General features: G+C 38.3%; 1 protein-coding gene across 2 annotated transcripts in view; it reads left to right on the plus strand.

Moving 5' to 3' along the window:
- Positions 1-11,187, plus strand: part of LOC125242357 (doublesex- and mab-3-related transcription factor A2-like) — a 32,215-nt gene extending 21,028 nt beyond the window's left edge. For both annotated transcript variants that reach the window (XM_048151137.1, XM_048151138.1), the window contains exon 4: positions 8,596-11,187. In XM_048151137.1, the coding sequence (XP_048007094.1) occupies positions 8,596-9,365 (770 nt within the window). In that variant the 3' untranslated portion in view covers positions 9,366-11,187. The remainder of the gene's footprint in view (positions 1-8,595) is intronic.
- Positions 11,188-26,075: the final 14,888 nt, after the last annotated feature.

The following is a 26,075-nucleotide window of genomic DNA, read 5'->3' on the forward strand; positions in this document are numbered from 1 at the left end:
TTTAAGAAATGAAATATGGGAAAATGTTCAACAATGTAGTATTAAAAGTCCATATAATTTATTTTATGACATCTACAGAATATAATCATTATGTATTATCTTAAGCTCATACCTATGAATTGGCCTTTGCATCTGATACAATCACAAAAGCACGTACATTTATCAGTGGATAGAACTGTTTTTAGGGTTCCGTACCTCAAAGAGGAAAAACGGAACCCTTATAGGATCACTCGCGTGTCTGTCTGTCCCTCTGTCACAGCCGATTTCTCCGAAACTACTAGACCGATTTACTTGAAATTTGGCACACGTATGTAAACAAGTGGCCCAAAGACGGACATGTAATATAATTAAATGAAATTAAACGAAATTTAATCATAGGGGCCACTTTTGGGGGGTAAAATTGAAAATTAAAAATCAAAGTTATTAGAACTATATTGTGCTACATATCAAATGAAAGAGCATTTTATAAGCATCTCAAATATATTTTTTTTATAGTTTTTATTTTGGTAATTTAGAAGTAATTTAAGAAAATAAGCAAAAAATGACCATTCCCCCCTTATCTCCGAAACTACTTAGCGTAAAATTTTCAAAAAAATACACGAGATAGCCCTCTACCTGTAGATTACAAGAAAACCTATTAGAAATCTACAGTCAAGCGTAAGTCGGACTTAAGAGAAAAAAACTCAAATTGAGATTTTTCACTCACTGCCGCTGCAAGTACTTACTAAATGTTTTGAAATTTTGTGAGCGCCATGGACAGGTAGAAAGAAATTCATTTCTGTTTAGAAATTGTTAAAAATTTTAAGCATTTGCCAAAATGACTTAAGTTCCTACTAAAAAAGAGGCGCTTACGACTGTTTAGAACTGCACTGACCATAATATTGCCCTAATAGGTCCAAAAAATGGTATATATATACGAAAACAAAAAAATTGTGCCACCGACAACCAAAATCTGAAGTCTATTTGCTCTATCTCTTATAGTTTCCAAAATATACGCAAAATCTTTAAAGTACAAATCTAGTTTACGTTGCCATCACATGTTGTCAGGCGCTCATGACCTTTTTGTATGGAAATGTCGAAATCCGACTCGCACTTTACCGATTTTCATAGAAAGTTGTGTTTTATTATAGTTTTGAAGGAGGTTTCTTGTTTTTAACCACCAACGCAAAAATATTATAATAATAATAGGTTTGACGCTTGACATGTCTGTCTGGCATCATAGCTCCCGAACGAATCAATCGATTTTGATTTAGTTTTTAATGTTTAAGGTGAATTCGTCGAGAGTTTTTTTTTGTACCACGTAGGTGGCAAACATGCATACGGTCCGCCTGATGGAAAGCGGTGACTTTTACATATGGACGCCTGCCACTCAAGGAGTGGCACATGTGCGTTGCCGACTCGACTCATTAGAAACTTGTACAAACCTGTACTTAGAAGGGGCCTGGGTGCCGACGACTCAAAGGACCGAAGGAAGGAGGGGGAAGGAAGGAAGGAGTACCGCACCCTCGTTGAGCTCTGGCTGCCTTACTCACCGGCAGGAACAAAACAATGAGTAAAGTCTAGTGCTACTTGATTGCGGTCTTTTGTAAAGCGGAGGTATTAGACTCTGCTCTACCTTAGAGTATATTCAATTTAGTATTAGAGTTATCAGTCAAGAAATTTAAATGCAGCGCCATCTATTATTAGTTTCGACAACTTTTCATGTGACTTTCCATGCCTAAAGGTTCGCACAAGTCTCAAGTCGCGTAAATTACTTAGTAAATTTTGCCGAGAGACGGCGCTAAATACAATAATACTCATTAGAGTACCTATACTTCTAGTCAAAGACATATATAACTCCGTATAGACAGATAAAGTCTAAGAATAAAACGTACTTACCTCAGTACCACACAGAAGAAGGGCTCAGCTAGATGGCGCTAATATTAATATTAACACGCTTTTATTAGGTCTTCGTGTATGTAACTAACTATGTAATGGAATCTACGGAGGCTAATTTAACCATCTTCCAAGGATCGTAGCGTAATGATAATTTGCAGCTGTATGTAGTTCAGGGTGGCTAGCCGAATGGCACAATCGCTCACGAAACGCTCACGAAACGAAGCGCTAGTAGATATCTATCTCTATCGCGCTTGCGTATTGGCGCGACAGAGCCAGCGGCGTATCGCTTTCGTTTGGCGTCGGAGAAATGCCATTCGGCTACGGGGCCTGATGACAGTACAATAATATGGTATTGTTGAACTGATCTGATGATGGAGCCGGAAGATATGAACTGGAACTACATGATGGAACATCGTATCATAGCTGTTTTTGGGTTTCTTAGAAAAGTCTTGTAATGAACTTTGACTACGATTAGGTTTCAAGGTCTGATGATGGAGCCGGAAGATATAAACTGGAACTACATGATGGAACATCGTATCATAGCAGTTTTTGGGTTTCTTAGAAAAGTCTTGAAATGAACTTTGACTACGATAAGGTTTCAAGGTCTGATGATGAAGCCGGAAGATATGAACTGGAACTACATGATGTAACATCGTATCATAGCTGTTTTTGCGTTTCTTAGAAAAGTCTTGTAATGAACTTTGACTACGATTAGGTTTCAAGGTCTGATGATGGAGCCGGAAGATATGAACTGGAACTACATGATAGAACATCGTATCATAGTAGTTTTTGGGTTTCTTAGAAAAGTCTTGTAATGAACTTTGACTACGATTAGGTTTCAAGGTCTGATGATGGAGCCGGAAGATATGAACTGGAACTACTAAAAAGATCAACGTAGTATTTAAAATAAGTTGGGATAGGGTTTTCTTGAGACCCTTAAGAGCAAATAAAGGGGGGCTCAGGGGCGATCGAAGCCCCCCACAAAAAAGACAGATCAACGTAGTATTTAAAATAAGTTGGGTTAAGGTTTTCTTGTGACCCTCCAGAGGAAATAAAGGGGGGGCTCGGGAGGCGAAGCCCCCCGCAAAAAAGAAAGATCAACGTAGTATTTAAAATAAGTTGGGTTAGGGTTTTCTTGTGACCGTTCAGAGTAAATAAAGGGCCGCTCGGGGGGCGAAGCCCCCCGCAAAAAAGAAATATCAACGTAGTATTTAAAATAAGTTGGGATAGGGTTTTCTTGTGACCCTTAAGAGCAAGTAAACAGGGGCTCGGGGGCGAAGCTCCCCACAAAAAAAAGATCAACATAGTATTTAAAATAAGTTGGGATAGGGTTTTCTTGAGACCCTTAAGAGGAAATAAAGGGGGGCTCGGGGGGCGAAGCCCTCCGCATAAAATAAACATCAACGTAGTATTTAAAGTAAGTTGGGATAGGGTTTTCTTGTGACCCTGAAGAGCATGAATAAGGGGGGCTCGGGGGCGAAGCCCCCCGCATAAAAGAAAGATCAACGTAGTATTTAAAATAAGTTGGGATAGGGTTTTCTTGAGACCCTTAAGAGCATATAAAGGAGGGCTCGGGGGGCGAAGCCCCCCGCATAAAAGAAAGATCAACATAGTAGAGAATGCCTTAAAGCATAAGTCCGCCTTTTGTACTGCAAGATTTTCTTTTATCACTGCTTCCAGTAGTTCCACAGGTGGAAAATGATCTTTATTACTAGATTCACCTACTTTTATCAATTTTAAATCACTAGTGGATAAAATGCGTTTTTACCCGCTGGTATTAAAGGACAAAACACGTGTTTCCGAGCTAGTGAGGGGAAAAATTCAATGTTGGCTGCTCGCGTGCGGTCCGTTTGTTAATGTAGGTAAGAATTTATAATAGCGTCATTTTGTGAACATCAAAGGAGTGAGCCTTCTGTACTTGTACTATTATACATAATATATATTCTGTGACAAAACTAACAACATGTGTTCCAAGTACAACATTCGAAATGCCGGAAAGTTAGTAGGTATCGACCGTAAATTGGCGAAATCCAATTTACGGTCAAATTAACACATGTGATGGACCCTGCCGTCTATAATAAATTGCCGCAATATGTGGTTGAAGCGCCTAGTGTGTCGAACTTTAAGTACCTATCGCTTAAAAAATTGGCTGGTCGAGCACCCGTTCTACACTTATGACAATTTTTTTATTACCTAATTAGAAAAATATTTTTGTGCATTTTTTATGTGAATATTGCCTAACTTTTTGTAATTTCAATCTTCTGTCTATTTATTCTCTAAGTATTATTGTTGTATGAATATTATTTTTTTAAATCAAATCTTGACGTGTAAAATGGCGTTGAATGAATAAATGAATATGAGTATGAGTAGTATGATTATTTTAACCATTGAAAGTTTGTACGGAACCCTCGGTGGGCGAGTCCGACTCGCACTTGGCCGGTTTTTTTTTTTCCTGAATTATATGCTGTTTTCGAAATCTGGTTTTGAAATAACATCGATTAGTCAGTAACAGTGAAAATGAATCCCATATTAAGTATTCCTTCGTTAGTTATATAATTTATTAACAAAAAATGTAGTAATTTTAATCCTTTAATAAAAGAATGGCATTTAAATAATGAAATTGCCAACCCTACCAGCAACCCACCGTATGATTGCATTGTAATAGAACACTAATTCCTCAATCGAATGCAACCCTGACTACTCTAGCCAACACATTCAAAAAACACTTCTGAGTTAATACATTAAAGTTGAAATTGGTTCAAGCTATTTTTCTAATAGGTACCCAACAATTGGTTTTATTGTTACCACCCGCCGATTCAAAGTTTCTCCGCTGGAGTCACCACTTTAAACTGTTCCGGTAGCGAAATTTCAACCACGCTGAAACAATTTTAAGGTTGCAAATGGGTTGCGTGGATAAGTATTAAATAATAGGTGTCACCAACAATTGGCTGGGGCCGGGCGGTATTGTCGCGTCGCTAATCACTCGAGAATGGACGGAAGGGAATTAGGGGTTAAGTCACTTTTGGGGGATGTTTTATGAACTTCTAACTAATTGAATTTTCATTTCGGGGTCTCAAGAATGTTATATTTCGATAGGTGTAGTTTTAATAAGAGGCAACAGTTTAATTACTATTTATTAAATTTATTAGCTAAAATAATTGTACTAAGTAATAAAATGTCAAAAAAGAATGTTACTAATAGATATACAATTAGATTCGCCTGATAAGAAGAGAAGAAGTAAATATTTGTAGCAAAACCATCAAAAAACCAGACACGCCATACATATATGTACCTATTGTACATTGTAAGGGCCGGTTGCACCAAACAGTCTGGCACCGTTAAAGCGTTCGTTAAATTTGATTGTATGAGAAGTTCCATAGAAGTCTGCTGAGTGACGATGATGTGTCTGTCAAATGTGGTTGATACAACTAGCCCTTAGTACAAGTAACTTATATGTTAAACCTAGTCTGAGATAGTACTTAGAGCACTAAGATTCGTTTTTGCTCCCTAGTTTTGGTTTTACATTTGAATGCTAGAATTGTAAGGAATTTTACCAAAATTTCTGTCTACTCGTAATTCACCGTTGTAGGAACCCCATATAGATCTCGAGCGTTAAAATAAATATAAGAGTTATTTAGGCATAAGTCGCCCCTCGGAAAGGTCCGCTGCCCACTAATTAGCTTTTCTCAATTCAGTTATTCCACAGTTATTTTACTTTAAAGCTATTAACTTTTTTCATTTTGTTTTTGCGTTAATTCCTTCCACCGTTTAGCTTTTAACGCAACGCCCTTTGACGCAGTCTGTTTTAAAGTCCAAGTATTTATTTTAAATTTAAAATAGAATGAGCTATTTTCAGTTTGTCCTAACTCAATCCTTACTATGACGCCACTGGCAACATCAAAGTGTTTGTTTTGCTATACGTATTGTTATTTTCACAAGCGACCTAAAACACTGAATCAATTGACATCAGGAACTAAATTATTGCTCCGTTTTATAGTGTTTTATACTGATTTTAACTTTGATTATTGAATCAAATCCGATGTTTTGAGAATAGATAGGTGCCTATGTATGTACTATCCACTTAACCAAAGTTCAATGCATTAGTGTCGCTCGATGATAATTAGACCAAAGAGACTGTACGGGCCCAAACAATCGAGTCTTGTCCCTCGCACGCGGCAATAACTCCAGTTTACAATACACTGGCGCGTCAATAGCGCAGCGCGGCCGCCGGCGGGAACAAGCACGTAAATTATGCGGAACACCGCGCGCCCGCCGACACCGGACATTACTCGGTAACCTAATTATTGCTCGGTGCATGTTGGACGTATAATAATGCGTAATAAAGTTAAATAAACAGATCGAATAAGCTTCATTATAAAAGAAGTACTTAATCTAAAGTTCATCCGAATTAATTTTGGGATTTCATTAGAACCGTCACATTTTCATATGAAATTTGCCTTGGCGATGATTGTAGTCCTGCTTTGTGGTTACAGAATGGTATGTAGAGCTTGTTCTAACTATAAATCATTATATTGTGTTGTAGATGAATGTTATAAAAGATCAACACTACTATTTAATGTTACATAACACCACCGACCATGCACCACCAACTTTGGACCAACAACTACGTGCCGTTGCCGCTACGTGTCGAACGCCGTTACCGCTACGGATACCTGAATTCACAATTGCATGTATATTCGTCATTTTCTGCGAAGTTCTTGAGTACTATACTGAGTACTGGCAAAAGTAGTAACAACTACTGACAATATATTCTTGTAGTAGCGTTAACAATACGCAGCATCGCTCCATCCGCCGTATGTGCCGTGTCGCCTGCGTCACAAACACCCGCGGGCCAGCCGTAAATCTCCTCCATTGTCTCGTGATATACGCCGCTACAGTTTACTGCTGCTGCTGCATACTGCTGTTCTGTTTCATGCAGCATTTAATGCCCTTTGTTCACAGCCGCTTTACATTTTATATTTGATTGGATTATAAATATTCTTCATCGTATTGCAATATGTGAAAGTGAGTAAAAGGGTGAATAAACTTTTTCTTGCCTGTTATCGCCATGGTTACGGTCCCCTGAGTCACGCTGGATTTATGCAAAATTATGCAAGCATGCATGTAGTCCATGATTTTAGGTGGCAAAGTGGCCAGAAAAATGCATGTTTGCATAGTTTAAGTAGCATAATTTTGCATAAAACCAGCGTGACTTAGGGGACCGTAACCATGGCAATAACAGGCAAGAAAAAGTTGATTCACCCAAAAACGAAACAGTAAAGACTTCCATTCCATAGTAGAAAATCTAACTACTCTGAGCAGGAATGAATTGGTTCTAAGACTTTCATGATAAAATTTCACTTCCTATACCCACTCCAGACAATACATAATTGTATGCTACGCGATCGTACGTACGTACCACAGTGTGTAGAAAGAAGTAATTAGTTGAATTGGTTGCCATCAAATCGAGGCCTTGTGATGCTTTGCTCCTTTATATTAGTTAGGTCGAATACTGTTTATACATGTACATTATTTGCATGATAGCTAGAGCACAGAAACTAAAGTATTAGACATCTGTATTAAGAACTCTTTCACATAGCAATTCAAAAACCAGTGTTTCCTTTGTGAATATTTGTACTAACCACCGTATTATTTTAATGAAATCCGTGGGGGCGTTCTTTGTGCTCGTGAAAAGGTTTTTTTCGTTTCTTTTTATTCGGTGTTCGTTCGTTTACTGAATGCGAACAATCAAACAGTTGCTCGCGTCTCGATTACGTTTTATTAAGATGTTATGTAAATCGCTCAGTTTATTGGTAGGTTGAAATTGAATTTAATATTGTTATTTGCAACGGAGGATCAGGTAGATGTGGGTTCAAAAAAACGTCTGTAAGCATAAAACTGTCATATTTTTTTCTGTACTAGATAATTATGTGTTATATCGTTGCTTTTGGTCTTTTAAAACTTCTTCTACTCGTTAATAAGCTATTATCAAATCATATCCTTTGACTGGACTCTACAACCTACAGAAACACACGGTATACGGTTGATACAGTGTTGGTCGTATGTCGTATCGTATTCACAAATCATTAGAATCTCGCCAGTTAGAAAATCAAACTCTCAATAATTGAACGTTACTCTAGGTAAAACATTAGGTAACCGTGATAACAAAGTAAACATACACGCGTTCACTTGCTTAATTCTGCTCATACAGAATTAATTAGTAAAACGTCTTCAACTTTTCCCAATATTTTAATGAATTCTCCAACACCGGTTTTCCGCCAAACTAACCGATCGGCCCCTTCCCCCTGTAAAACAATGGTGGTCATTAAACCGGTGCGCGCGAGTGGACGCGACTGAGTGCGCGACTGTAGTGCGCCGCGATTCGGCGATATTGTGGGCAATGAGGTTTAACATATGTACTGTGCTATTGTGGGCCAGGCAAGGTGAAAACAAAGGGGAGGATTGCGTTTTAACGGTCTTTGTTCTGTAAAGTCAGCGGTAGGTTTAGACTATGTGAATTCGTCTCGTTGAGTTACCTACCCATGGATTTATTACAACCAGACATGTGTAATGTGTGTGTTTTCATATCTACCATAATATGAATTTGGTTATCCAAATTCAGAGAGAAATCGTTTTAACTAAGTAGGTAGGTATATCCTGAAAAAAAGTACGTCAACTTGAAGTAACTATTAACGGAAAGTTTTTCTTTGCCAACAGCTCAAAAGCGTGCACGGATCACGGAGGTATGCTCCAGCCCCTCGCCCCCCACGGACCTGCAGCCCGAGTCCAAGTCTCCGCCGCAGACCCCGCCGCTTGCCACCCCTCCCCCGCGCTCGCCCTCCGACCACGAGCTCAACGTGGAAGAAGAACTCGAGGACCAGTCGGAGACTTCCCTCACTCCCGAAAACCTCTCCATGAAGGCACCCAGAACCGAAGACCCGACGCCAGTCAAAAAGGAAGAGGACGACAAGTGGGAGAGCCCCGATTTCAAATACAAAATGTTCAGACGAGAACGAAAAGAATCGTTACCTGAGCAGTCCGAGGACTGTTCGCCTTCATTCCAGAAATCACCCATTGACGTTCTTATCAAAGTTTTCCCGAGGAAGAGTCGTCAGGAGATCGAAGCTATCCTATCACGCTGCAAAGGGGATGTGGTCGCCGCGATGGAAATGATGATAAATGGAACCGAGCCTCCAACGAACGCGTACAACATGACACAAGAATCTCCTCCTTACATGCAGAATTATCAGTCTAAATCTGCTTTCTCGCCACTGTCGAATCAGAGTTTTAAGTTTTCTCCGTCTCGGAGGTTCCTGACGCCCCCGTACAGCGGGACGGGGTACCTGCCGACGGTGATCCGGCCGCCGCCGGAGTACCTGTCGGGGTTCCTGCCGCCGGCGGAGCTGATGTACGGCCGGCAGCTGCCCGTGCCGTCGCCCGGCACCTCGCCGCGCTCCGACAACACCAACACCGAGTTCTCCGACTAGGGGTACCCGCACTGGACAGTGCTGTGAAGTGCTGATTTGAGGACTTGTGATTAGATATGAATGCTTACTTAGGAAAATTATAATTTCCGCAAGAAATCTGACCAACAATAATAAGTAGAGTGTGACTGTAGTTTGCTCAAGATGGTTAGATTGATTTAGTTCACATTTAAAAAAGCGACTTTAACAATAATTTTATATATACAGACTAAGATCAACAATTCACATCCTAGGTTTATATAAATTTAGTACTTATCGTTTCTCAATCTAGATCTTATAGATTAAAGTATTTCATTTTGATTAGGACTTTCCATCAAACAATTCATTAGAAACTGTCGATAGTGTCGATACTTACAGTAAACTCTGCATTATGACCAATTTGAAAACAAGTCTACTGAAAAAATTATGAACCTTCATTTAATTCAACTAGATGAACTAGATCAATTCATACTGATGTGATGATTATAATTTACCTACAACATATTTTTTCCTTGATATCAAATATTTCTTCAAAATTATAAGAGGTATCGCATTCACTGCCAGCAACCCGCCAGGCGCGGGTGTTTAATTCGTAGACGCTTTTCCCTACCTACAGAATTACGCAGGTTATTGGCTATGCTTGTGACGCGTAGCATTCTGGTATTGGATTTTAATTATTTACGCAAGTGTTCCCGAAAACTAGTTTTCGCCTAATAGACATTGTTTATCGTCGATCGTATTGACTCCCTTGAGGGAGGATTCCCTTATTTAGAAATTGTGTTCGCGATAAAATGTACTTAACATTTTAGAATATTGGAGTTTCCTCCACTTTAGTATACGAAAGAGTGTTCAGATGTGGCGTGTAACGCTATGTTGTAAATAATGTGTCAGGTAGAGTAGTCTTAACAGAGTTATATGCCGAAGTTATCGAATATTTGCCTGTATATTTATGCTTCATAATGGTAACTTTTAAGTCAATGAATGTTTAGCGTTAAATTTATTGTATTTCACGATAATAAAGTATACAGAATACTTTATAATATGTATATACTAAGAAATATTAATAAAATTCTTGCTACTGCTTATCTCAATCTACTGTTATATTACGACTAGATTTATAAGGATATCAACTATCTAAAGTAAACAGGTACCCGTCGTAATTGTATTAGATATTATGTAGGTACTTTAAATATTTATAGCTAGTGAATGCATAATACTCGATATCGTTACTTTTACTCAAATTTAGGAAAACACAATAAACACCGATAAACAGTCACGTTTTTTGTCATGTACTTACCATAAAACTTGGGTACTTTTAGTACTATAATCTCAAAACCAGTAAATTTAATAATTATTACTTATTCATTACATTATTGGGTAATGTACTAATGTTTAATTTCATAATAAAATAAGTATATTAAAAGTCAGTATGAAAAAGTAAAGGATGAAATAACGCGTCAGTTTGGATTTGGACCTAAGTTAGGTGACATGGACCATATTACAGCCTGTGACATTGCAAAAGGGTCTTTGGTTTTCGAGTAGGTAAAATTGTACGTAATCGTAACACGGACATTGACTTGCTCACCTTAGTTCATTGCTGTACTTAAAAAAGTGCTTCAAAAATATCTCTGTACGATAAGTGTTCGTTACAGATTTACTACTTACTTGCTATGATATTATTAGAAGGTGGCAAATACTTTTGACGCTTTGTTTCGCCCACTGCTTTCGATACTGACTCTAATTATATATCTGTACATATGTAGGTGTATATAAGCCTATAACCTTTCGTAGAGTAGCGTAGTCCAAATGTACCAATATAAGACGATCAATAAACGAAGTCACTGAGGAAAACTTTTTTATTTACATTTTAATAACATCTCCCCACAAAGGTATATTGAAGTTAGGTTAAATCAAAGTTTAACTGCATGGAGAAACGTATAATAATTTGCAAGTTTTATTTTCCAATAGTCAGTACATTAGTCACCAAATTAAAAACTTAAATAACAGAATCAACATGGATAAAGGTTTACTTCAGTTTTTATTTAATTTTAAGAAGTTTCACCTTAAAGAAACGAAATCTTTACAGTTCTTTGCATCACTGTGATCACAGTAAGTATAACTATCCTATGAACCTGAGTAAGTACCTACTTATCTGAAAATCGGATCTTTGATATTAAAATCAGCGAAATTAATTACTTAATGTTAAAGTAGGTAAATCAAAATTAGTTGGTAGCAAAAATAACGTTTACTCCGACAAAAGCGTCACTTCTAACATTGACACACCTACCGAGCACCGTGGGTCTAAAACAAATATTTCATCCTCGAGCCTACCTATCTATTTTTGTAAGTCTGTAGATTCACCATCAATTGATGATGGTGACGATGATGTCCTTCCAGACGTATCCGTCGACGGCGACATCCTGACAATTTTTAATTAATTTATTATTACTATTTATGAGACCAAATTGTTACGAGCATAAGCACGAGCGTGACTTGCAAATCCGAATTGGGTTTTGAAAGTCCGACAGCACGGAGCACAGTAGAGCTGCCCAGAAGAGTTGTAAGTGTAGCTGTAGGAGGGCTTGGGCCGAGATTTTCGGAGCTGACGTTTGGCGTCAAGGTCTTCAAGTCGGAGAGTAATGCGTATCGTAGGAGGAGCTTTCAACTCGGAGATCGGACTGGCTAACTGCTGTCAATACGGGACTTCATAACTTTGAGCTAACCCGACTTGAAGACACCATCATTTAGGTAGCCGGTAATTACCTGATTTACATAAACACTGAATTTACGCTAATTTCAGGAATGTAATTTATTAAAGCACTCTCTTTGTGTATACAGCAGTTCCGCTACGCTTCCTCGTAGCGGCGTCGACAGACGGAGCTATAGGTCAGCCTAGATTGCAGTGCCGGGACAAGAGACCCACATGTCCGCTCACGCTTGACGGTTCCCCAGACAAAAGGCCGTGGACAAGTGTGAGGCCACGCCTTATCGACCGCGGGTTACACGGGAGTTGAGAATTGTGGCTACGAGCTACGGCGTAGCGGTCGTTGGCGGTTGCTTACAATTATGTTTACAGAGAACATGGCAGGATTTCGTTTGACTGACTGTTCTGACTGACGTAAAATTGTTATGAAATATCTTCTGACGTTTGATAATTGTGCAGTTCTCGAAAAGTTTGTACAAAAATTAAGAAACAAATTAAATTTGTTTTTATTATTCCTTTTTTGTTACCAAGATTTATTTCTTGAATTCAGATTTTAGTAGGTTTTATTTGGTCATTAAGGTTATCTAGTATCTAAGATATTTTCTTCTAGTATCTAGTATCTATATTTTATTAATTATAATTGGTCTGAAATAAAGAATATATTATTATTATTATAACAATTATCCTGTATATATCTTTATATCTTACGAAAGTCGACTTATATCACTAAATGTTGGTAACAAAATGGGATCAATTAAAATTTGCTGACGTAGCTATGTACAAACTTTTTGAGAACTGCTGAATTACGTTTAACAAAAGAAAATTGTGCTGCATCACTTCGAACAATTCGCTCTAGGTCGGCCGCTCCATTCGTGGCTTTGGCCTTACCGGCCAGTATTCTACAGCGCTCTAGGGCCGTGACATTATCTTGCGTCGCGCTCGAGCCTCTGTCAATCCTAATGGAATTCGATTGACTCGGCTCTGCGTCATTAACAACTGCCTATCTATAGACGAAGAACATCCCTATCAGAGTCGAATGTTGAATATGTGAAATGGACTTAACCCCTAATTTGAGAACAATTGACTTGACATAACGAATAACTAGAAATCTACCACTACACCACAACTAAGACCTATTGAGAGCCCAGGAAATATGAACTCATGGCCATGACTTTTATTCCAAATAAGGGCTCAATAGAATTATTATCTATCATTACCAATGCCATTATATTATAAAATCGCCAAAATTAGTAAGAAAATAATATGAGATTTGTTTTGGAGAGCATTTTTCTGTTGTTAATTTTTACCTGGATTAACACTCTAGATTTCTCTTGTTTTAGGTATTAATTAGTTGCAGATTGTACTCAAGAGTGTCTTACCTCCTCCTTATAGAAAATCGGTGAAGTATGTGCTATTGTGTTTGTTACATGTACCTATTTGGTTACTCGCTGAGCCTTGATAATTGTGAAAGCCTCGTAAAATATTTGTCATATTAAATACAACTCTACCTAAGATGAAATAACACAAAATATGTGTAAGGTCCCGATTCAAAGTTTAAGTCAAATAAAATATAAGCTCTTGATATGATATAGATCGGCTACGTGTTTAAAATAGTTATTTGTTATACAAGGGGGCAAAGTTGTATTCTACCGCCGAGTGTGGAATTGAAAAACGAGCAAGTGAAAGGATTCTACAGTTGAACCACGAGCGAAGCGAGTGGTTCGAGAATAGAATCCTGAACTTGCGAGTTTTTTAACACACGAGAAGTGAAACACATTTGCACCCGAGTGTAACACAAAACTTTTCCGCTCACTATAGCGAGGAAACTGCAACGCAAAAAATGCGTTTATCACTGCTTCCAGTAGTTCCACAGGTGGTAAATCATCTTTATTACTAGATTTACCTACTTTTATCAATTTTAAAGCAGTCAATTTGACTTTATTCAAGGTCAAATTACTTTACCCACTAGTGGATAAAATGCGTTTTTACCCGCTGCTATTAAAGGACAAAACACGTGCACGTTTGAGCTAGTGAGGGGAAAATTGTCTTAAGTGTCAAAAAATAAACAGATATTCCGCTTCTTCTACTGACATATCCGAACCATCCAGAGATAATTTTTAACATATTTTGAGATTAGTATCAAGCCATATTTAAGTACATATATTCTGCATGTTATACATTGAGCTAAAACCAGCACAATCCATCCTCATGGATTAGTCGAGCAAAAAGAAGCATCGGCAACGTCATTCAGGCACAGCACGCGGACAACAATCGAGACAACGGTCGTGAAAGACCCTCGGCGCGAGGACCATCGCGGCGTGACAGTGTGGCGTGTGGCGTGACGTGCGCGGCGTGACGTGGCGCTTGACAGTCGAGTTGGCGGTTGATGGAGCGCTAGATATTGTTTGTTTTTGATGGTATTGTCTAACTTGCAGTGGTTTGGCGGAGAAACTTGAGTTTTGCAATCGAAAAATTACAAACCATTGCAAGGATTCCCATTGCTGTTAAAAGGTACCATTACTTAAAAATATAATACGTAGTGTAATTTTTATAAGCAATGTAATACGGGAGATGTAGTCTTAATCTGTTCTTATGTAAAAACTCGGAAAAGGCGGTTTTTCAGAGATCAGCGGGCCGATTTTTGAGTCTCACGCGTTCGAATTCAGAAAATTGTCACTGAATATAATAAGCAAGTCACCGTTTTCAACCAGTACTTTAGTGACAAAATCCCGTGTGCGAGATTCAAAAATCACCCTCCAGGGGGCCGATTTTTGAGTCTCACGACGTTCGAATTCAGAAAATTGTCACTGAAAATAATAGGCAATTCACCGTTTTCAACCGGTATTTTAGTGATAGTGAGACTCAAAAATCGGCCCCCTGATAACAAACCTTGTCAGATTTATTTTTCGACCCGAAAACAACAAACCGTTTCCGAGGTCCCTGTAATGGACACAAGAAATGCTCGTTTACCGGTAGTATTTTAATCGCTTCACATTCATTTAAGTAACAAAAAAATTATGCCATGTCTAATATTTGGCGAACTTCCGTACAAAAACCATAGCTTTATTTTATTAAAATGAAAACAGAGCATTTCAAAAAACTTAAAACTAAACATACAAATGGATATAAAACTTGACCACAAATCTTCCCACGCAAACAAACAATTAAATAAACCTGCAAAGCAAAATGCAATAAACCTAGGTACACTTATTAGCAAATAAATAAAGTCCAAAGTTGCTCGCTTTGAATGACAAATAAATTGGCAAGGTCTTAAAGCAACAAAGTTAACAATTCATTCATAACGAACTAGTGTATATGAGCATAAGGTCTAAATTGCGTAATGCGTGTTGCCTTTGCACTGGTATTAATTGGACCCCCCTTTAATAGTTAAGTATTTAAAACCGCACAATTAAGTGAAGAGTTAAAGCGCCGTTAGGGCAGCCATGTTGCGCGCGTGGCGGCGCGCGCGCTAGATTTGGTAAAGCCGGCTGTTCAATGAATGACCAACAACCGCTTGTTTATAGCCTGACAAGTTTTTATTTGACCCTCGCCGCGTTGCGGATTTTTAGCTGAACTAATTCCTTTTACTGGCAAGGATTACTACTTGACACCCATCGTCGAAAGTCATCGAATGCGTCGCGTTTAGCCTAATATATGTTTTGTTCTTATTTAAGGTGTCTGTAGCTCTGCCGTGAAAAATATTTATAGAATTAAGGAGGCCTCCATAATTGCCACCAGTACAGAACAAGGTCCCACGCAAAAAGAAAATAAACCTCGACAACTTCGATTAAGGCACAATATTCATGGATTTTAGGCTGTGCGAAAAAAAGTTGTGAGTCTTAAAACCTTGCTTATTAAATTTTGATTCTCTAAAACCATGTTTTAATTTTCTATAAATATTAACGGGTAACCAGTACACGCTGTCCCCATTACATATGACGTCGGCACATTATTGCCATATGAAAGCGGTTTATAGCGACACTGTTTCAGGGTCAAATAAAATCTTGTCAGGCTTTACATGTACACACATACATGCAGCGCCGGCCCGCGCTTTTGATCAGGGTAGAGCGAGACATAGTTTTGGCGCCATTGTTAAAATTTTTTTGGGGTTCGAAGCTAAAAATACCAATAACGGAGTCCTTATAGTTTTGCTATGTCCGTCTGTCATGTTATATCCATTTGACTAATAAGTAAATATAGTACTTCCTGCCGAATCGCATAGTTAATATGTGGAACTCTCTACCAGAAACTGTTATTAGCGCGCCGTCAGTGAACTGTTTCAAAAATAGACTGGACAATTATATTAGAACTTTGAAGAGTGCAAAATAAACACAAGTGCAGTGATATACACGCATCAGCTCGAAGAGCTGCTAGTGTATCAAATAAATAATAAATAATAATAATAATAATAGTATGGGGTCCTATACTAGACAGAAATATTAAACGCGAGCGAAGCGAGCGCGAAATTTTTTCCTATTATTGAGAGAGATTTTATATACCCAAATGCAGATTTTTAGGGTTCCGTAGCCAACTAGGAACCCTTATAGTTTCGCCATGTCTGTCTGTCCGTCTGTCCGTCCGTCCGTCCGTCCGTCCGCGGATAATCTCAGTAACCGTAAGCACTAGAAAGCTGAAATTTGGTACCAATATGTATATCAATCACGCCAACAAAGTGCAAAAATAAAAATGGAAAAAAATGTTTTATTAGGGTACCCCCCCTACATGTAAAGTGAGGGCTGATTTTTTTTTTCATTTCAACCCCAACGTGTGATATATTGTTGGATAGGTATTTAAAAATTAATAAGGGTTTACTAAGATCGTTTTTTGATAATATTAATATTTTCGGAAATAATCGCTCTTAAAGGAAAAAAAAAGTGCGTCCCCCCCCCTCTAACTTTTGAACCATATGTTTAAAAAATATGAAAAAAATCACAAAAGTAGAACTTTATAAAGACTTTCTAGGAAAATTGTTTTGAACTTGATAGGTTCAGTAGTTTTTGAGAAAAATACGAAAAACTACGGAACCCTACACTGAGCGTGGCCCGACACGCTCTTGGCCGGTTTTTTAATAGCTGAATTCACTCCTGTCCTGTCTCACCATTTGGGGCTCTGTGTGCGCCCACGCATTAAAACTTTTTGATTTGGACTTTTCCACATTTACAATTTTGGCGCCCCCTCACCATCTGGCGCCTAGAGCGGTCGCTCCACTCGCTCTACCCTTAATCCGGCCCTGCATACATGTACCATCTGATTGATTGTAACGGAATCCGATAATTTTCAGTCTAAAATTACACATTCGTTCGAAAATTGGAATCTTAAGCGTTACGAAGTCACAAATGTTTTATCGCACCAATCATAATCGAACTGTGTAAATGTAAATCAAATGGGTTATTCCACTTGTTCACTTACCACAGTAGCCACCAAGTCGTTACCATTGGTAACTACTGGCATATTGTCCCCAATGTTTTTCCTGTAACTTCAGGTCAAGTCAGGATTTAAAAAAAATGGGTGAAATCTAATACAACACTAGAAATAATTTTCATTTGATACCTCCAAGCCAATGTAAAATACCACACCGACCGAGTGCCGCTTTGATCGTGAATGGCGTGCCTTAGATTAGAAATCTGCTAGTTGTTGATCCGTTTTGACATGTCAGTTTTGGTATTTGATTTTCCACTAGAATTAACATATTTATTGCAGGGCGTGGGGCGATAACACCGCAAAAGGGGTTGCTGGCATGCTGGCAAGAGTTTCAATTACTACACGAAATTGAGAGGAAGTAAGAAACCGTGGATGGTGGAGCCTACTACATTATTTGACTACACTACACAATTGACGCTTTTATTTTTCTTCAATCTGTAAAGTTAAAGAAAATAGGACATAGTCTTTTTTATGAATTGCTAATCAAATAAATATTATAAAATCTATACAGCGTATCGTCGTGAAGTAAGAAAGAAGCCCGATATAGAGATAAAAAGGCAATAATATGTAAACGATTGTTTTTTTGTCCACGCACCGTATAGGCACATCTCGGACAATGGTGATATTGGTGATCAAATATATGAAAGAGGCGTGTTCCTACGCACACAGTCTAAGCGTGAGGTGAACGCGTACCATGCTTCTATGAGTGAGATATGACTGGTTGACAGGCGGTAACTGTGAGGTAACTGATAGCGGGTGGGCGGCACTTTCAGTGGGGAGCGGGAGTAGCCATACTGTACTGTAGTACTCTTTATTGTACTGCGGTATAGGTGCATGGCATGCCGGGAAATCTATGCTACGGCCTAGCGCTACAATAGTACTAAATTGTATTTGTAATTTTGTAGAGAATGAGTTTTGATTCTAAAATTAGGCATAAATATAGACTCCGAAATGGCCACTAATTTGTATGGTAATCCATAGAACTACGAGCCATATATAACTTCAAATACGCTACCTTTAGTATATTATGTCATAGTTAGGTACTTAATTGCAATCAATGTGAGAAAGCGATACCTTTATTTACTACATCTACATTATTTACTTACCAAATTAAAATTCCCCAAACTGGATGTACCTCGCGTTATACTTGTATTTCAGTCGCCAAAGTTGTACATCGCCTGTGTCCATTGTACCGCCACAATGGTAGATTTACCGCCCCTGCGGCCGACGGCGGTTATTTATGCGACTGTACCCGTGTTCCCGTATTCAGTGCGGTGTAAAGCGCTAGTGAATCCTTTCCAGTTATTAATGTCCTTATTTATGAATGCGACTGTACGAAGCAGCTGGTGGATTTGTTGCCGACATTCGGTAGGTAATTATTATATTCTTATGATGTGACTTAACTTTTTGATATCAAATTTAACTCATAGCAAACAAATAATTATATTAATTATCTACCAAAAGGTGTCGGTTGGTAAATATTTATGTAGGTGTCGGGTGGTAAAACTTCACTTAAAACACACTTTCATAATATATCTCATTCAGGTCGTATCTAGAGGATTTTATTGACGAACGTTTTCATATTAAAGTTCGAATCAAATGGTATTCTTTAGCATGAGTCGTAACACACGTCACGACGCTGGGTTATCAGGGGAAAAAAGGAAAAACTAATTTTAATAATTTCCTTTTAAAATTGTGTCACAGTTTTTAGTTTTGATTGAATTTATAAGTATGTTCCTAGTATTAAAAAAACCGTTCCATAACATAAGTTACACCGCGTAAAGTTAAAATGAGTTATTAATCGAACTCCTTCAACATTTAACGGCTCCATAATTCAATACTTTCTTCCAGCTAACTTGCACTATTACAATAAGTTCACCAGATGAAACAGCTATATCCGGATACATGGACAGCGACAGAGACAGCGTTCCTTTTGTTCAAGTTTGAAGCCAGGGCGGTGGTAAATTGTAAAATTGTGCCCCGATTTCCCGATTTAACTTACCTTGGTACTTTATGTTCCTTGTTCGAAAGATTCATAGCGAATCTGTAGGTACATCTATCTGTATATATATCTGTATGTATATATATATATCTAATCTGTATACGAATAGAGCTTGCCAAAGGCGTGAATTAAGTGTGTAAATTGATGAATGTTCTTCTTCTGGCTCCTTCCCATTTACCGAAGGACCGACCCCAAGGTCCTTCTAATCATGCGTCGCCAGGCCGGTCGGTCCTGGGTCGTCTCTGCTCTTATCCATTCTTCATATATCTTTTCTAACAACTGCCATCCAGGTTGTTGGTCTACCTGATCCACGAGGTGCATCAGCTAACTCCGTAAATTGATGAATGTTGATGGAAAATAACCTACCTACTTAATTATTTTTTCAAAATGCTGACCATTTACCGTTGCTAACCCACAAGGTACCACGACTAGATTTTGTCCAATACAATTAAGTTGGTAACGATTTTGAAAGCCTTGCCGTTGTTAATGTTATTTCAAACGTAACGATCAACTCAACTCTTGTAGAGGCGGGGCTTTCAAAATCCTTGTCTGACTCTACTACTCTACCACTGTTAGTGTTACCAGTGCTAACTAATCAGATTTTTCCCGAGAAAAACAGTAGTTAACAGTTACCACCACACCGAACCAAGCCATTTTTTTTCATAAATATTTAGTTATACCACCAAGATTTTGTTACTGTTCAAAAGTAAGAAAAATACTTTAATTTACACACTATTTGATGGTGGTATTGATAGTAGATAATGTAATGTAATTGTCTTTGATAATACTACTCATGTATGAAAAACGCACTTTGGCCGAAAGTACAATATTATATGTTTATCATAGAAATACGATCATAGGTCTGTATGCGTCTCTTTTTCTCCAACTTGAAGAAAAAGGACGGCATGTTGCCTATGATCATATTTCTATTATAAACCTATGATAGTGGACTATCGGCCTAGAATGTATACTGAAAATATTGAAATCTAGCAAATTAAATATAAGAAATTATTTTTAAAAAAGAAGCGTCCAGTGACAGACACATTATAAAATAAAAAAATAAACAAAAATTCGTCGGTGCTTAGCGGGCAGCGGGTGCGACGGGAGGGGAGTAATAAAAATAATTACCGGCAGAGTGTCACTGACAGCCAATGAGTAGAGCGGCAGTGTGAACGAGGCTTTTGCGTAGCCTATTTCTTTTTTAAATAGAGCGCAAAGTAGTACTTTATGTACCTATGAGTAACTACCTCGAAACTTCAAAGAGCCACATACCATATATTATGTAGGTACTGTAAAACGTAGTATGCTACATGTGCGAGAAAATTCGTAACTCGTGTCGATTTAATCCTGCGAGATGTGAGAAATAAAAGAATTACTTGATTTTGACAACCCTAAGTAGCCGAAGATGATATAGAACGGGACAGCCCTATTCGACCCTGAAAGCCAAACTTCGGCTTTATAGCAAGTGTCATTTCTGTACTTTAGTAAGTAGTTAATATGTGGTTTTGATCTGACAACGCAGAATAAATGTAATTGTGCACGGGAAAACGTCCGACTTTGTCGATTGCTATAAAGCCGCTTTGTCAGTTTATTCATATAAAGATACAAGTAAATCTCGCCTTAATGGTAACCGACGACAAAGTGGGACGTTTTATTGAACACACTCACAAATGAGCATAGACTGACATAGCAGGTATATTATCAAAAGTCCGACTCCACCACAACCGGCCGGGTAGATCGCAAGCGGGAGGCCACAAGTATCGCCGATCGGACTCGGCAGTCGGTACCCTTGCCGTGTTAACCAGCCGGCGTATCATGCTGCCATTTTTATCACTTATCCACGTGGATAAGACATCTGTCACTCTCACACTGACATACTTGCTAAAGCGTGACGGATGCTTTATCCACGTGGATAAGTGATAAAATTGGCAGCACGATACGCCGACTGGCCACTGTTTATTTACTGATTCTTTGCTTACTTATTTCAGAATTTCAATTGTTTTTATATTAATTGAAGTTTTCCTTAAAACGGGGTTTAAATGAAGTTGCCGATTACCTATTTCCTGATATTAACGTCTAGACAATTGTTACAAATAGGAGAACGTACTTATTACTTAAATGTTAACTTGTAAAGAATATTATTACCTACTGACGCATACTTTAATTAATGATTTTTCGTGAATTTCTGAGCGTGTGGTTCGCTGCGTAGCGGAACGTGTACGATTAGCATACTACTTTTTTTACCTAATAGGTATATCTACAGCTAGAGCCACCTGTAGAAACGAGGTTGTCTAGAGTCAGACTAAGCTAAGCTAAACATACTTAATCAATCATATACCTAAATTTATATCATAACACTGAACAAGGGTTCATTTAACACGTGCGAAGTAGGTATGCCTCTACAAAATCGATATCAAGCTTCGCCAGGGTCTGAAAACTAATTTACCTTTATGTACTAGGTACTTTTTCTGATTTTAGTTTAGGGCCTACCGTCTGGCTTGGAATAGAAGGTTGAAAAGTCAATAGCTTTAGCCAAGGATAATTTTTATAGGACTAGATTTTGCCCACGGCTTCGCTCGCGTTAAATTCGAAAATGGGTTAGAAAGAGACAAAAAGTAGCCTATGTCACTCTCCATCCCCTCAAATATCTCCACTTAAAAAATCACGTCAATTCGTCGCTCCGTTTTGCCGTGAAAGACGGACAAACAAACAGACACACACACTTTCCCATTTATAATATTAGTATGGATTTACAATCTTCATACTAAGAATCGTACCTCAATTTTTTAGCGCCGCCTATTAAATACTATCATAACTACACTGATGATGCCTACAATATTTTTTTTCAAAATGTGTATTGACGTGGTGTCATGATATTAAAATAAAGAAATATGTAATTTGTTCTTATAAAAAATAAAAAACACGCAAAAATATTTGGGGAAAATGTGATTTTGGCCACTTACCAGGCTGCAAAATAGCGTCATCTATTGGGTTGGTAAGAAAGTAATGAGCGATCGATTAAATTCCACATACAATTTTTGAGAGAGTTCTAGAATCTTCTATGGTCGAAAGTATATAAAGGGTGAGTCGCACAGTTTCTCGTCAGTCATTCACTAGCTGTCGCCGAGCTAATATAAGGAAGAAAATGGACGAATTAAAAGTGCATGTAAGGCATTGCTTACTATATGAATTTCAGTCTGGCCATTCAGCCGCCGAAGCAGTGCGTAATATATGTCAGCGTGTTGCTCCTGAAGTTGTGTCTGAGGCCACGGCGAAACGATGGTTCCAGCGGTTTCGTAGTGGCGACTTTTCATTATCAGATCAACCTAAGTCTGGTCGACCGGTGAAGATTGATGTAGCCAAATTAAAAACCTTAATTGAAGGAGATCCGAGGCTAACGAGTCGTACTCTTGCTACCGAGTTAGGCTGCTCTCATGTCACCATAGAAACACATTTACACGAGTTGGGAAAAAACTACAAATACAGTGTTTGGATACCGCACGAACTTGATAGAGATCAACTAAACCGCCGTGCCGATATCTGCATACAACTTCTGTCTTTTCGCCGCACATTCAACTGGTTGGACCATCTTATCACTGGAGATGAAAATGGGTCTTATATATAAATCACACACGCAAACGTCAGTGGCTAGCTCCAAACGAAAAAGGAATAGAGGCACCAAAAACAGAGCCTCACCCGAAAAAAGTTATGCTGTCCGTTTGGTGAGATATTCATGGTATTATTCACTGGGAACTCCTACCAAGTGGAATGACTGTTACCGCATCAGTATACTGTAATCAGCTTGAAAATTTAAACCAAAAAATCTGTCAGAATCGTCCACAGCATGCTAAAGTTTTTTTCTTACACGACAATGCTCGCCCACACATTGCAAAAGTTACTCGGCTAAAGCTATTGGAGCTAGGTTGGAAAGTGATACCTCATCCACCGTACTCTCCAGACTTGGCACCTACGGATTACGCCTTGTTCAGATCGCTAAGCAATGCCTTGAATGAAAAAAAGTTCGATGATCAAGCCCATCTACGACAGTACATAGCTGAGTTTTTTGAATCTAAACCTAAGAACTTCTTCGCCGATGCTATTCATTCTTTACCAGAACGATGGAGACAAGTAGTAGATAACGAAGGCCGTTATATTTTTGATAAATGATTAAAATAATAAATTAAATAAAAATTACAATATTGGTTATGATTCGCTCATTACTTTCTTACCAACCCAATAGTTTTAACCCTAAAATGCCGATACATTTCAGGGGTACGTTTTTGGTATGAGCTTTGTAAGTCCCGTGTGGTCCCGTATTAAATCGTCCTTGCTAAATCTAACTAAAAGTGTCTACGCCTAGTCCTGGCATTAGTTGCCAAAAGCGGACCCTGAGCTTTCATGTCGGGATAACGCTGGGATCATGAAGTTGACGTACTTACGTATTTGATTCAGTGATTAAAATACTTTTGGTGTATAACCCATAGAGTATATTATTGAATAGTATGGTAGTATAACCTACTATTTAAGTGCGGTGCGAGTCTAATACGCCAAAACCAAGCCAAAACCCATAAAATTAAAATTTTGAAAAACCCCCGACCGCGACCTAGTGGACCGATTTTCATGAAACATGGCTAAGAACACTCCCGACTAACACAGCTTTCAAATAAAAAAAACTAAATCGAAATCGGTTTATCCGTTCGGGAGCTACGATGCCACAGACAGACACACACACAGACAGACAAACAGACACACAGACAGACAGACAGACAGACAGACACGTCAAACTTATAACACCCCGTCGTTTTTGCGTCGGGGGTTAAAAACAGACGGCGCCGATTTTGTGTGAACTAGTTCCATCTAGCGTCGAGTAGATCATATCAAAGAAAACTGTTTGTATTAGGATTGCCATTCAACAAAACATGGCGCTGTCGTATCACGTTTCAATGACTAGATGGCGTTGTTAGTTCATAAAATGACCACGTTATACTACATAGACTATCATCATCATCAATCATAATTCTGTATAATAATCGCTTTATATAAATGAGCAGATTTCCATTTCGTGGTGCTTACAAGACAATTTACTGTATATTATCACTTATCACTTGACAGGCACAGTATCCATTTCCCAGAAAATAGATGATATGTACCTTGGTACTTAACGTTACTTACCTTTGCTTCGATTAGTAAGTAGCAAGCATCACAAGAATCTAATTTTTAAAGAGTTCAGGAAAGTAGTAGGTACGACTACCTACTTCGTTTTAGGGCTATAAAACTCAGAATCAGCATATTTATCAAATACCGGAAGTCACAGGTTTACTAACAATTGGCTCGTGTAAAATTAAACGATTATTTACAGTAGTTTAACTTGCGCGGCAAGATAGTGCCGTATTTAAAAATATGTTTACCAACTATAGGAGACAATGAATTGTAAATCGGTAGGAAACGGAAAAATGCTATATGATAAAACGGTCGCTATACATAAAAATTTCAATCCTCATAAAATTACAATTCAAATTTCGACTTGCTGGTATAGTGGAAATATTCTAGAACAATATACACGAATTGAAGTTCAAAAATCGGCTCCTACATTACGATTACGATCGGTGCGGCGAAAATGTAACAATCGCTGTAATTATAGGTATCGACTATGATTTCTATTAGTCAACGTACTGTATTGCACCTACTCTGTGTATATGCAATGATAATCTAAGTGGCTACTCGTTAAGGAAAAACGGGAAAAAGTCACTAGTAAGCATTTAGCACGTCCTCAGTCATTAGTCCAAGAACCTGACACTTTCTAACACAATGAGTAATAATGTGAATGAAGTGTTTAGTTAAAGTTTTCGACATTATAAAAAGATTTTAGGACTAGGTTTTCTTTTATGGTCGGTCGGTCGGTCCTGGGCCAAACGAACTGGATAATAATATACTACTTATGTGTGAACAAAACGATTAAAAAAGTGTCCAACTCCCAAAAAAATAACTACTCGTGCTTAGATTTATTTAAAAGAAAATTAAATTAATTTAATGTAATCAATCTGACCATAATAATGAGGCAAAGTTTATCCAAACTATTTTTGCTTCTCTGTCTATCCATCGCACGCATCAATGGAATAATGATAAGAAACAACGCGCTTATGTCAAAAATGGTTTCGGATTTTCACGCTCCGAAGGCTCAAACCGGACAAACAGTGGATCTCATGCGGAACGTGCTGTGCAAGCACTTCCCCAACATCCCGTGCAAGCTCATCACTAAAGACGACGCACTCAGAACCTTGATACAGAGAACCGTAAGACTGCTCAATGAAAAGCAGCGAAGTCTTCAAAACGTAACCACAACGACCGAACCCATTTTGCCTCCGATCCCAGTAGTCCACAGTGATGAACTATCCCAGTATCTGGCAGTGGAAAACACTGGCTACTTCACTGATAAACATAAACATAATAACAAAGAGCGGCGCATTAACATACCTAATAACGCGTGGCCGAGCAACTTAGACAACGGAGCCCAAAGGAGGAGCGTTATTCCTGGTCATACGAACATAAAGAAATACTTTCCACACAAAATCAATAAATATAGGGACAGAAATGAGGTTAGTGACAC

This window comes from Leguminivora glycinivorella, chromosome 2 (genome assembly GCF_023078275.1).
Source record: "Leguminivora glycinivorella isolate SPB_JAAS2020 chromosome 2, LegGlyc_1.1, whole genome shotgun sequence".
NCBI lineage: Eukaryota > Metazoa > Arthropoda > Insecta > Lepidoptera > Tortricidae > Leguminivora > Leguminivora glycinivorella.